The following is a 14,567-nucleotide window of genomic DNA, read 5'->3' on the forward strand; positions in this document are numbered from 1 at the left end:
TTCCCAAATACGTTGTGATTTGTAAATCAAAAACTTAGGTTTCACTGAGCCAACTGACTCCAAGTAACCGAAAATTTTAAATTTGTACCACAAACCAGATTAAATATTAAAGCTATTGTAAAAAAGAATGGAAGCGTTAAGAATTTAATAAAAGTAGTACCAAGCTCTCTTCATTAAATGAGAAACTATTCGCTGCATCAATTTTCATAAAAATGCAAAAAAAGGTAACAGAGCAATATGGAATTAAAATAAGATAGTACGCGCATATGTATGTGTTAGTTTTTCCTCCACGCACACACACATCCAAACACACGCGAAGCAGAACCTCTTTGCCGAATAATTTGCCTGGTTTCTAATAAACGGAAGCTCATTTGGCGTATTCAAGTGCCGTAAATGCTTGTGGCAACAACTCACATGCTCTACAATACATACACACACACACACTCGCTCAAACACACGCACACATTCAGCATCATGCGCATTTAGGTAGCAACAAAAAGCATTATTGGCTGCTTAGCGAAGCGTGCGTGGAGGACATTTTCTCGTGTAAATATGTAGAAAATGTAAGTATGTACATATGTATGTATGTGGCCATGTGAGTGTATGTGTGTTGGCTCCAACAATGAATGGCTTAATTGTTGACAAAGTGACAACCGCAACGAGCTTAAACGAACGCTTTAATGGTAGCGCAAGAAAGCGCTGAGGTAGGAGCCAGATGAGAAGATAGTGGAAGACATTTCAAGCACGAATGTGGCCGCGTTGGCAACTGCACAAACAAAAATAACCGAAAGAGCCAAGCAAACAGGCAGCCAGCCAGCCAACCAGCCAACCAGCCATCTGTTGTTATCTGGCCTTCAGGTGAGGAATCCTTTGTGGAATTAGTTGTGTGTAGATAGATAAATGTGCGTATGTAGGTGCCATAGAGCGTCAGCAGTCACATATACATACATGCGTACGCACATAAACAGATAGCAAACTGGTTAACTGCCATGAAATCGAGTCACACGCAATATTTTGGTTCGTTGCGGAAAACTGTAAGGAGAAATTTTGCACATGGACGACGCATGGACTGACTGACTGCATGACTGCCTTACTGCCTGACAACAGTTAGGCAAACGATTTGACATTGTTTGTTGTGTTAGTTTTTGTTGTTATACGAGTGGCGAATTGACGGCTGCAGGTGAGCCAGTCGCACACTAATGATGCTTCAATGGTCCCGCTTTAGTGTTTGCCACAATTATTCTTGTTTGTTCTCGTCGTTGTTGTTGTTGGTATTGTTGTTGCTTCTATTACTCCAATCGAGGCATTTGCAACTGAATAGCGAGGGTCCCATACATTTGATCGTTTTGCCGTCTACATTTGGCCATTCAATCATAACATTTGGCTTTGTGAGCAACATTTCGCAGCTCCATTGATGTACATTTGGGCGAATGTGGGCAATAAATTTGCGTTTGTATACACGAACGTACATACATATGTAAATGAAATGATATGCGTGAATATACAGGTGAATATGCGTATACAGCTGCTGCCCGAATAATAGCATCTCTTTATAAAAATATATATTTTTTCTCTCTTTTTCTTTGAAAATAAACCAGACGATTACCAGCCTCTCGCCCAATCGACAACAGGAGTTTAATCCGCATGACCTACTTACCCGTTTTAGTTGTTATGCCGGGCAAAAAAGGAGATCTAAGACTGTTACTGCCACTAAACTGCTGAATGAAAAGTGTGAGGTGTTTTTTTTCTTGTTCACTCCTCTTGGGAGCATAGGGCATCGACAAGACTCTTCCATCGTACACGGTTCTGTGCTGTTGTTTTTGCACTATCCCATGAGATATCGGCATCAGCTAGTTCGCGCATCATCGACCTTTTCCAAGTGTTTTTGGTCGACCACGACCTCTGCTCCCTTGCGGGTTCCAGTCAAGTGCCATCCTTGTAATGCTATGTGGTAGTTTTCTCAGTGTGTGACCTATCCATCCCCACATTCTGCGTTTCATTTGCATAAAAATGGGTTCCTCGTTCGTTAATCTCCACATCTGAGTTGCGTGCGCTATTGAAACATTGTGATTTCAAAAATTATTCTACCATACTAAAAAAATTTTGAGTTGTCCCGTCAACATTTTCGCGACATTTTTTCTCCCAGTTTTATCACTTGTGTGCTGCTAATATTTTCACCGCAACTGCATGTAAACGCCGTTGTTAAAAGCAAATGCTCAATTATTGGTTATCAAGCCGTTACATATACCACTATGGCGCTTTGATAGGTATTGGTTTTATTTACATCTCTCTTGCATGCGGAGTTAAGCTGCTTGAGTGCCTATTGGGAGCCTGTGGGACGCATGGGACGGTAATTGACTTTTGTCTTGAGTCACTTTCTCTTTGACATTTTGTAGGTGGGATTGTGTTGCTTAATTGGCTTGCAGTTCAATTAAGATGCAGAAACTCTTGCAATTCGTTGTACTTCCAAGGAGGGATATTCATCTAAATGGCACACAAAGCTTTGAGGAGTCAAGCATTCACAATTGCCTTAAGTTAATTGCCCTTATTCACGAGGCACATATTCACAAACGAGCATGTCCTTTTCTTGCCCACTTTACTTGGAGAGTCAAAGACTATTCTTGCTGTTATTTGGTAGTTATCACATGAGATGCAGTGAGCTACGGAATGTCAAGAAAAAGTAAGATTATATGGCGTCCCTTCATAATGCGGCACGGTTTTCTTTGGAGTTAGTTCTATATACTGACTTTATTATAGGTGCGCGCAAACATTCAAAAATCGGCATGCAAAATGACTTTAAAAAAGTGTTCACTCCACAACAGAAATGTGTGGTTGAATTCAATGAATTGTCACTAGAGTCAGTTAAAATGTGGAAAAAATAAAAAGAAGAGTAGACATAGAAACCTGGGAGAAAAATATTATTAAGTTGCAAATAGTAAAATTTTAGGAGTAATGACTTTGTGGAACATTTGAACCCATTAGTTCCCTCATGAAGGGATCTTTTGACCACTGTTTTAGAAACTCCGAATAAACTGGAATTTCTAAAGTCGCTAGAGGGTTAAAATCCTCTAGACAATTATTTGGCAGTACTTGTCAGATTCTCTCCACACATTCGAAGAGCGAAACTTAGTTGAGTAAAACCCTTCATAAGCAAACAAAACAAAAACAGCATTTCGCCTGCTTTAATTCTCACTCATCCCGGTGGTTCGGAAAATGTTAATTATTTGCTTTCGTTTAACTCTACTTACCCTCACGCAATGTAAAAATGTAGTAGGATTCTTTGGACGGTGGGCTGATACCCAATTTGTTCACCGCCAGCAAGCGAAAGCTGTAAACCGTGAAGGGTGTAAGTCCAGTGACTTGATATGATGTCGCATTCGATTTCGTTAAAATTTGTGGTACTTGATCCCATGAACCGTCTTCGCCGACACTGAAAAAACAAATGAAAGAAATAATATGTAAGTAGATGTGGGAAAAAGCTGTTTAATTTGTTGAATTTATAAATCGGTGCAAATGTCTGACTAAGAAGGAATGAATGAAAATGAGGCTCGCATTAAAAAACACAACCTAAAACAGGGAACTAAAATATGGATACAAATAAAAACCTTGGAAATACTGGAAGATCACGAATGGTGTTAGTTACTCCAAAAAGTTCCTGACTATGTACGAAAAGGGCCTCAGTTTACTCTGTGTCGTACTTACAGGCCACTTTGCCTAGAATATCTAGCACTAGTTTATGCAGCTTCTGCTGTGATGAGGAGGAGTCCATGGAACACTTAATCACCAACTGTGAAGCAATAGAATACAGAAGACACAGAATCCTGCCCAGGTGCGGGGTCGGTAGGTACAAATAACCAGTTTACTCTGGACTCTCATTTAGCCAACTAACGAAGAGCTGATGCCCGCGCATCTTTAAGAAGTCCCTCTCTGTGCGAGCTGCGCGCTTGACAATTCCCTGTTCTTGAATGAGATCACTTTTCTTTTACCAAAACTTTCCTTTCACTTTCACTTTACTTTCACTTTCCCTTTCCTTCGCCTACCCGAATGCTTAAAACTCGTTGGCTGAACATGTTTTAGACCAAGCCATTTCAACCTAAAATGAATACAAGATTATCTAAATAAATTGTAAAATCAAATCAATTGGATACGTTGGAAAGTCTTTCGTATTAGTAAATCCAAACAATTTGTATCACCTCAAACAGGTTATTTTACCTACTTTCATCACAAACTAGAACAAAATAGTAGAGATAATGTGAAATATCGAGGTAAACCAAATAAAATCAGAGATAAACACAGACAATTGAAAACGTGTACCACATCTGCAGATGCAAGGTGGCGCAAAATTAATCATCTTATCGGAGGATTCATAATTTTCGCAAATTGTGTCGTAGGCCAATCATATTTGATAGCTGCCATATCTTACAGCTGTAGTATAAGTTAACAATGACAATGATCATCCATTCATTTCCCCTTCAGTACGCTACTACTGGGTTGCATTCTAAACAAGATGATAATGATATTGGCACCGTGTGCAAAAGCAACGGAATTGTCACCTTATGCCAAAAAAACAACAATGGTATTGATCAATAAGTACAGCCTAATGCAAAGCGACCTGAATTGTTGCTACACAAAAAAATGCAACGGGAAGATGGAAAAACAGCAGTTCGAACACGCAAGGTTTCCTACACCAATTCTGCTTCGCCGATGTGCCATTGATTGCACAAGTTTAGAGAAGAAAACATCGAAAATTATTTTATACAAATTTCACTAAACTCATTCTTCACTAAGAGTTTCATTAAATCAGACGAGTAAGACATAAATAAACCGTTGTCCAAACGAAACGAAAAAAACATCGAAAATTATTTGGCGCCCAACTAGCAGGCTTCCCGAAAAGAAGAGGATCATAGAAACCCTGAGGAGCTGATTTACACCATTATTAATATATTAATTTAACGACGAAATTATTTATGTAAGTGTTATTTCAAATATTGGTTACGTGGAACTTAAAGATTGAATTTTATGTGTTGTGTGCATTAAAAGTAATTTATAAAATTAAAAACAGCACATGTACGAAAACTGCCACAAGATTTTTTTTTTTTTGAAGCCCCAAAATTTAATTTAGATTTCTATTTACTGCATTGAATGAAAAATAAAATAAATTATAGAAAGGTAAAAAAGTGCTTAAGGTCATTCGAACTTTTTCACTTAATTGTTATCAAATGCGATAGTTCGATACCTTTTAGCAGTAAAACTTCTTTAAATACTTTATATAAAGATACGTACATATATGTGTTAATTAATAGTGAGATTTGACATTAACTGGGCTAATCAAGGCCCGAATTTAAGAAACTGTTTTTGTGAAATTTTTCATATTTATACATTTTTCTTTACATATACATTTTTTTTGGAGGCTCTTTGCCTCAAAATCTGCGAGAATATATTATTTTTTATACAAACTTAATTTTTTGTGCTCTCATGACTGTCAAATCCAGGAGGTTGTGATATCGTTAGTACATACAATAACCAATTCAAGTAAAATAAATTGTGTCAAGTTGTGAATCAAGTCTTTCGTCGAAGGGTGAATTTATAAGCGAAAATGTTTGCTAATAGAGAAGAGGTGTTAGACATTGTCAATACGTCTAATGAACGTACCAAGCAGGAGCTAGGAGAACAGATACGACGTCTAACTTTAGCCGTTAGTCGGCTGGAACCAGCCAGTGTCGAGCCGTTCTTACCAGTATCCATAAACCCATTAATTGAACAAAATAATGCCAGTTTAGACTTAATTAAATCTCTACCCGAGTTTAAAGGTGAGTCTTCCACGTACCCGGCATGGCGAAGTGCTGCAGAATTCGCTATGAATTATTACAAAGAAGGGTCGGAGAGGTATTATGTAGCCATGGGGATTTTTAGGAATAAGATTGTTGATTCTGCCAACACTACTCTCGCATCATTTAATACCGTTTTAAACTATAAGGCGATAATTTCCAGGCTCGATCAAACCTATGCTGATAAAAGGCCATTATACGTATTGGAAAACGAGCTTAGTATTTTGAGACAAAATAACTTGTCAATTGCAGAGTACTACGACAAGGTGGATAGGCAATTATCGTTAATAATTAATAAACAAATTATGACTCATAGTGGCAATAATGATGTTGTAGAAGCTCTGAATGATCGTGCCAGGGACAATGCATTGCGCGTCTTTATATCTGGTCTCCGTCGACCAATGTGCGACATACTTTTCTCGGCAAGGCCGAAAGATCTTCCATCCGCTCTCGCAGTCGCACAAGAACTTCAAATGAGTCATATGCGTTATGACTTTGCACAAGCATTTGCAATGGGTTACACCCCAAAGCCTAACAACCCCAGAGCATCAGTGCAACAGCAGCAACCACGCTCCTACCCAAATGTTACGAAGATGCCAACCCCAATGGAGGTTGACAACGGTTCATCTTTTTATAGACAGCACACCACCAATCCTTATTTGACACAGCAGCAACACAACAACAATTTTTCTAAGCCTAACATATTTACCTACACCCCTAAGCCACACATTTCCAATTCTAACCAGCAATTCACGCATAAACGAGCTCGAGAGCAATCGAGTTCCGACCGAATACCTATCCAAAAGGCCCAGAAGATTAACTTTATGCCAGATTTAACTAACCCCAACACGATATGTGAAACTGAAACTCAGGAAGGTGTCGAGTGTAGGGACTACTACTATAGTGATTATAACCAACATAGTGATTGTATTATTCGTGAGGAGGGAGATGCCATTGCAGATCACGATGACGTTATAAATTTTTTAAACTAAATTCGCTCCTGCCGTATATTACTAAGACAGCTAGAAACGGTCAGGAGCTCCGTATTTTAATTGACACGGGTACATCAAAAAATTATATCAAGAATTCTCCATTTCTTCAAGGTGTTAAACTGTTAGAAAAGCCGTTTCGTTTAAGTTCGATTAATGGTACGAATATCATTGATAAAAAATGCTTAGTTAATATATTAGACCATACCTCAACATTTTATTTACTTTCAAATTTAAACATGTTTGACGGTATTATAGGGTATGACTTCCTGCGGAAAATCAATGCAAAAATCATCACTGACAGAGGGTATTTACTTTATCGTAACGGCAAGGTTAAATTACAATATCTCTCAAGTAACCAGGTCAATTCAATAACACTAGAAACAGACTCAGTCCCATTTGATTTTCAATCTAAATTTCGTCATATAATAAATAAAAACGTAAACGCCTTTGCTGACCCAGATAGGGCGTTGCCATACAACACCTCTGTGAAGGGCAGAATCCGCACAATTACCAAAGAACCGATATATAGTAAAAGTTATCCCTACCCTATTTCAGTAGCTCCCTTCATTAACAAGGAAATTGAAACCCTTCTCAAGGATGGTATCATTAGGAAATCATGTTCGCCCTACAACTCACCAGTCCATGTGGTATCCAAAAAAGGGCTCGATGAGTATGGTAAGCCGAAGTTGCGGATGGTGATAGACTTCAGGAAGATCAATGAGAAAACTATCCCCGATCGATACCCCATCCCAGACACAACAGTAATTCTCTCCAATTTAGGAAAATCTAAATACTTCACTACCTTGGATCTTAAGTCAGGGTTTCACCAAATTCTCATGTGCGAAAAAGATATGCAAAAAACGGCGTTTAGCATAAATAATGGCAAGTATGAATTTTGTCGGTTACCTTTTGGCTTAAGAAACGCACCTAGCATATTTCAAAGGGCAATAGATGACGTCCTACGAGAGGGAATAGGAAAGTTTTGTCACGTTTATGTCGACGACATAAATATTTATTCTTCCGACGAAGAGTCTCATTTAAAAGACATTGATGCTGTTTTGGGAAAACTTGAAAAGGCGGGGATGAGAGTATCGCCAGAAAAATCTAAGTTTTTCAAAACCGAGGTAGAGTTTTTGGGCTTCTTGGTATCCGAAAAAGGTATCAAAACCTGCCCAGACAAAGTAAATGATATTATTAATTACGAACCCCCAAAATCACTTCGAGCATTACGATCATTTCTCGGCCTATCCGGATACTACCGGCGCTTTGTAAAGGACTATGCTGCTATAGTCAAACCGTTGACTGCATATCTCCGGGGTGAAAATGGTAACGTTAGTGCGCGGAGTTCAAAAAGTGTAAAAATTGAGCTTAGCTCAGAAGCACTCCAGGCGTTTGAAAAAATAAAACGGGTTTTGGCTTCTGATGATGTTCTGCTACAATACCCTGATTATAATCAAGCATTCGAGCTAACAACTGATGCCTCGTCTAGTGCACTTGGTGCAGTTTTGTCTCAAAATGGCCGTCCGATCACCATGATTTCACGCACACTATCTCCTTGCGAACAAAACTATGCAACTAATGAACGTGAGCTTCTTGCGATTGTATGGGCACTGAAAAGACTACGGCATTATTTGTATGGAATAAAAAACATAAATATTTTCACAGATCACCAGCCACTCATATTTGCCATTTCGGAAAAAAATCCGAATTCAAAAATGAAAAGATGGAAATCCTTCATAGAAGAGTTTTCACCTACGTTCCACTACAAGCCTGGAAAAAATAATAAGGTAGCAGACGCGCTTTCCAGACAATACTGTCACAACCTTAACTGTACGGAACAAAGCCAAAGTGTGCACAGTGAAGAGTCTTCAACTTCTGTCATTAAATCGGTTAAGTGCCCTATTAATCAATTCAGAAATCAGTTAGTTTTATCCGAATCAAATACGTTTAGCAAAGCCACTAAGATACTTTTTCAAAACCTCGTCCGGCATACAATCTTTTTCGACAACATCGCAAACCTAATACAGTGCATAAAATATGCTGTTAACCCCAATGTTAGCAATGGCATTCATTGTGACCTTTCTACTTTGGCCAAAATAAAACATACCCTAAAATTAACATTTCCTGGGGTAAAGTTTATCCATACAGAAATCCTAGTGATAGACTTGGTTAACAAGGACGATCAGCTAGAAACAATAGCAGCTGAACATAACCGCGCTCACCGTGGAATGCACGAGAATTTCCAACAAATATCTCGAGAATACTACTTTCCAAAGATGAAAAAAATGTTGCAAACGATGATCATAAATTGCAAAATATGTTTGGAAAATAAGTACCAGAGGAAACCGCTTGATCCTGGAATAGGAAAAACCCCTATTCCCCACCTTCCAGGCGAAATACTCCATATGGATATTTTTATGACCGGTAAATGCCATTTTCTAACCTGTGTCGATAAACTTTCAAAGTTTGCTATTGTCAAACCTATTGCATCGAGATCCTCAATTGACATTAAAGTTGCCCTATTAGAAATTTTACTGACATTCAATAACCCTAAAACCATTGTTTCAGAAAATGAAAAAGCGTTCCATTCGGATTTAATTAAGAGTTTACTTAGGGACAATTTTTCTATCCAACAGTTTTTTATACCCACTCTCCACAGCGAAAGCAATGGCCAGGTGGAACGGTTTCACTCGACCTTGCTGGAAATAGCGCGTTGCATAAAAGAGCAACAGAAGATAGATGAAACAGTTGACTTAGTCCTGCTAGCGACACATAAGTATAATTGCAGTATCCATTCCGTCATCAATGCTAAACCCACCGAAGTATTCCATAATTACCCTCCGGAAAAATTAGAAATAGTAAGACAAAAATTGTTGGAGGTCCAAGAAAAAGTTTTACACAGGAACAACTTAGGAAAAAAATTAAGAACTTATTTTCCTGGTGAAAAGGTTTTCCTAAAACGAAATAAAAGACTTGGAGGTAAGCTTGATAGGATTTATGTTGAGAAGGTTATTGAAAAGGATCTTGGCACCACAGTTCTGATAGCTGGAAAAAAAATTCACAAAAGCAATCTGCGGTAAAGTAATGGTTTCTGCCGAAAAAGTAATGGTTTAAAGACAACTAGAAATTACTTTTATTGTTACTATTATTATATAATACTACATATGTACATATGTACAGACAGAAAATTTTTTACGCAATTTAGTTTGAATGAAAATTTTTGTCGTTCAAACATAAAATTTCAGCAGTTTAAAATTATCTGCCAGTTGCCTAAAAATATAATTCTTTTTTAATTTTATAAAAGAAAGGCCAAAATTTTCCATTTTAATTGAGAAATTGAGCTTTAATGAAGAAAATTACTTTAATTGTGGAATTAACTGTCTTACTGCTTCACCTATAAATTCCACACACCGATTTTGAATTATCACATTTCTTAAGAAAACAAATATTGATTGTTAATAATTGTATGTAATATATTTTGATAGTTAATTGTTCATACATGTGTCATAAGAAGCAAAATTGTCTAATATTTAAGTCAAAATTTGTAAACTCGAGCGACTACGTAAATCGTATTTATCCATCTTACTAACGAATCTCTACCATCAATACCGCAAAGATGATGCTGCAACGTACCTTTTATTATTTCGAATCGAGGACGTTTCGAGCTTGATAAGGGGGATAGTTAACAATGACAATGATCATCCATTCATTTCCCCTTCAGTACGCTACTACTGGGTTGCATTCTAAACAAGATGATAATGATATTGGCACCGTGTGCAAAAGCAACGGAATTGTCACCTTATGCCAAAAAAACAACAATGGTATTGATCAATAAGTACAGCCTAATGCAAAGCGACCTGAATTGTTGCTACACAAAAAAATGCAACGGGAAGATGGAAAAACAGCAGTTCGAACACGCAAGGTTTCCTACACCAATTCTGCTTCGCCGATGTGCCATTGATTGCACAAGTTTAGAGAAGAAAACATCGAAAATTATTTTATACAAATTTCACTAAACTCATTCTTCACTAAGAGTTTCATTAAATCAGACGAGTAAGACATAAATAAACCGTTGTCCAAACGAAACGAAAAAAACATCGAAAATTATTTTATACAAGCAGCCCAGCAAAGGAGCGCGCAACTGTCAAAATAAAAATTTCCATCAGTCAAAAACTTTTTTTTTTGTTTAGTAAAAAGCTATTCAAAAACAAAGCTGGATGATTAACTTTCCTTACTTCTAACTATATGAACTTTGGGGATGGTCAAGAGCTACCGATTATATGCCTGGGGCGACCGCTATTAGAAAAAAACATGTTCTTTATTTTGATTTTTCACTGAGACTCGAACACACGTTCTCTCTGAATTCCGAATGGTAGTCACGCACCAAACCATTCGGCTATGGCGGCCGCCCGATTATACTATATGAGTAGGAATGTGAATATCGTTAATTTGTTATCAGGTGCCTGCTGGAGAATTTCAATAACTTTGAAGAAATAGAAAAGCATTATTTTCCAAGTAGATGCCTGCAGTAATCGATATCTCGTAAAGTATCGATAAAAAAAGAGGTTGTCTGTAAAGTCGGTTTATTGACGATAGTTTAACGTGACAACGTCATAAGAAAATATTGATGGAATGGTTGCAATTTTCAAAACAAAATTTTAATTTTATTTGTTTGATAGATATTTTGTATGGATATAGAGAAGGAGGTAAATGGAATCGCAATGGAATAGGTCAAGTTAATAGGTCTATGAATAAGTTCGTGCGGTTTTTTTTCGAAATTTGAATTTCGGATCATTCCCATGGCTTTTAAACGTTTGGAAATGGTTGATTGATCAACTCCCAAAGTTTTTGCAACCTCTTCTTGCGTTTGAGCCGGATCTTGATCGAGCAATTCCTCCAATTCGGTATCCATGAACTTTGGCGGCGCGGCCAAAATCACCACTTTTAAAGCGTGCAAACCACTTCTGGCACGTTCGCTCAGCTAGAGCATGCTCACCATAAACTTCCACCAAGATACGATGACTTTCGGCTGCTTTTTTCTTCATATTAAAATAATGAAGAAGAATTCCCCGCAAAAACACATTATTTGGCACGAAATTCGACATTTTCAAGTGTGGTAAAAATATTGTTGTTTACGCTTCAAATAAAAAACTTATACTGACGTTTGTGCCTTACGACAGTAGCTCTCCAATGAATGTTTGGAAATGTGGATCGATGGAATAATAATCAAGTTACGCCATCTGTTGTTTACATTTACACAAACGTGAAAAATGACGAAACATTTATCAAATTCATGAAAGATATGTTTAATTTCGATTGTGCATCAGACGTTAATAAGTCAACAACACTAAGAGGCAACATCATAGATTTGCCTTTTTCAAGACACTTTACACTCGAAACACCCCCTTTCATTTCCTACTTTTCCTAGCATCGTCCTATTCTCAACAGAGAAATGGTTCATTACCATGCACACAGGAAGAAGGCATATGCAAATACAAGTATGTGAATTTATATACATACATATACATACATATATATGCTCACTCAAGTAGGGCAGAGCCAGATGTCGGACGTTGCCGAACGCGGGGGCCGATGGTGCTCTTTGTCGTTCGTTCCGCGCTCTCGCTTGCAGTTCAAGCAAGGTAACGACGCATGAGCAAGATAACGACGAATGAGCAAGATAACGACGATTGAGCAAGATAACGACACATTTTTTCGTGTGTGCAGCCGGCTAAATCGAATTATAAGATGTTGTCACGTTAAAAATTTTAAATTTATGCTCACTGTGAAGATAGCATTTCACACTAAAAAATACTTTTGCTGTTCCGTTCAATTGTGAGTTACAGAGTGTTAGCAATTGAAGTCAACATAGAGAAAATTTGGTGCACTTCACATTTTTGCAATCGATTAATACATTATAGGAGAATATGCCTTCAAAATTTTATAGTGGAGTTCAAAGTAATTTCGGAGTTACAGGCCTGTTACCGTCCCTCGTGTGAGTATACTGTCTACCTTCTGGGGGGTTAGATGGGAAAATGAAATGATGCGAACAATATAGCCACTCCTCTCCAAATGGCAACCTCTACCCACTGTCCAGGACCTGATGTCCTGGACTTTGTACTCCCTGTTTTCGCTAACCAAGCTCTGTCGACCGGTGACAAGGAGGTATAACCTTGTCAGTACTTTAAGCTAAGGTGTCGAGGTACCGAGTCGAGAGCTGAATGGCTGGCAGTGTCTAAATAACCAGGCTTTAACGGTCCCCTCCGATGCCCAGGCAAGGTCGGTTGTAATAAATGCCTTAACACGGCATGCCGGCTCTGCCTACTCGTGGGACCAAATAGCGAATGGAATCAAAAATATTAAAAGAAAAAGAAGGAGTTAAGGAGTTAACGGAGAGTGTGCTGGGCACGCTCTCCAAGGATGATATACTGGCCTCCAGCCAGGAAATGATTGTCGAGCCATGTACAAGAGGTGCAAAACACAGCACCCCGCTTCTCAGACCTAGCCTACTTCAGTCGGCTACCAAGACAACCTCTGGCGAGGTAATCAAGGCGGCCTCTGGAAAGGTTTCCTCTGGTAAGGCCTCTGGTAAGGCCACCAAGGTGACCGCTGGCAATGATGGCCCGGTGACCACTGCGAAGGTCACCATGAAGAAAAACAACCACAAAAACAGCGTAAATCGGCACGGAGCTCGGCTAAACCTAACCGCTCACAGGATGTGAGTGGACGCGAGGCCCGGTGACCACTGCGAAGGTCACCATGAAGAAAAACAACCACAAAAACAGCGTAAATCGGCACGGAGCTCGGCTAAACCTAACCGCTCACAGGATGTGAGTGGACGCGAGGCCAAAAAGACCAAATACTCCTCAGCCCAGGGGGCTGAGCGCCCTTCAACCAGTGCGGTAGCCGAGGCCGCTTTCGCTAAAGCTCATCCCTGTTTCAGAAATTCCTAGGCGACCACGAGCTAGAATCTGGTTGCCGAAAATGGAGCTGGACAGTTTGGAAATTGTCCAGTGACTTAAGCTAGAAAATTCTGAGGTTCCTATGGATGACTGGTCTGTCATCAAAGTAGAAGAGCCTCAGCAGCATAGCTCCACGGTATTACTGCTGATTAACAACGAGTCGCTGGAGGCACTCGGAAAACAGCAGTTTAAACTTCGCTTTGGCCTCAGGTTGGCCAAAGTGAAGGTCTTGCCCGTCTCTGTCGCTCTGGATGATGACTTGGGGAAATTGGGGTTGACACTAAGAAACTGCTTGACGATCTGCGGTTATCTGGGACGGACGCAGATTATGAACACGGAGAGCAGTCGTAAAGTTATGCAACACTTTTGAACTTTGTTAAAAGTAGTTCAAATTAACCTTCGTCATTCTAAACTAGCCACCGATAACCTGCGAGTCACCCTCCGTGAGGAGGACATGGATGTCTCGCTGATACAAAAAGCACTTTTTTCAATAATTAATTGTGTATTCATTTTTTCATATTTTTATATTATATGCGGGAAAGTCTTCTGAATATGACAATATTTTTCTTTTGTGTTTCAGGTGAAAACTACGACCGCAATCTTACACGCCGTTTTACTAGCGAGCAACAAGAAGCTGTGCGAGATCCCTCATATGTCCGCCATTTCGTTTTTTCTGTTTATGTTCAAAATATATTTATTACTCTTCAATCATGCCTTCAAATAAATGCAAAAGATTATTCCTGTGTGTCGCTTTTTTCGCCGCGAAAAAAGGAGAAAAAATACCT

At 38.8% G+C, this 14,567-nt stretch overlaps 1 protein-coding gene across 1 annotated transcript in view; it reads right to left on the reverse strand.

The window, feature by feature from the left end:
* Nucleotides 1–14,567, reverse strand: part of LOC129238714 (protein sidekick-2-like) — a 96,631-nt gene that overhangs the window by 40,039 nt on the left and 42,025 nt on the right. Inside the window, exon 5 of the mRNA XM_054873846.1 lies at nt 3,249–3,430. Coding sequence (XP_054729821.1) covers nt 3,249–3,430 — 182 coding nt within the window. The remainder of the gene's footprint in view (nt 1–3,248; nt 3,431–14,567) is intronic.

Source organism: Anastrepha obliqua, chromosome 1 (assembly GCF_027943255.1).
Source record: "Anastrepha obliqua isolate idAnaObli1 chromosome 1, idAnaObli1_1.0, whole genome shotgun sequence".
Classification (NCBI taxonomy): domain Eukaryota; kingdom Metazoa; phylum Arthropoda; class Insecta; order Diptera; family Tephritidae; genus Anastrepha; species Anastrepha obliqua.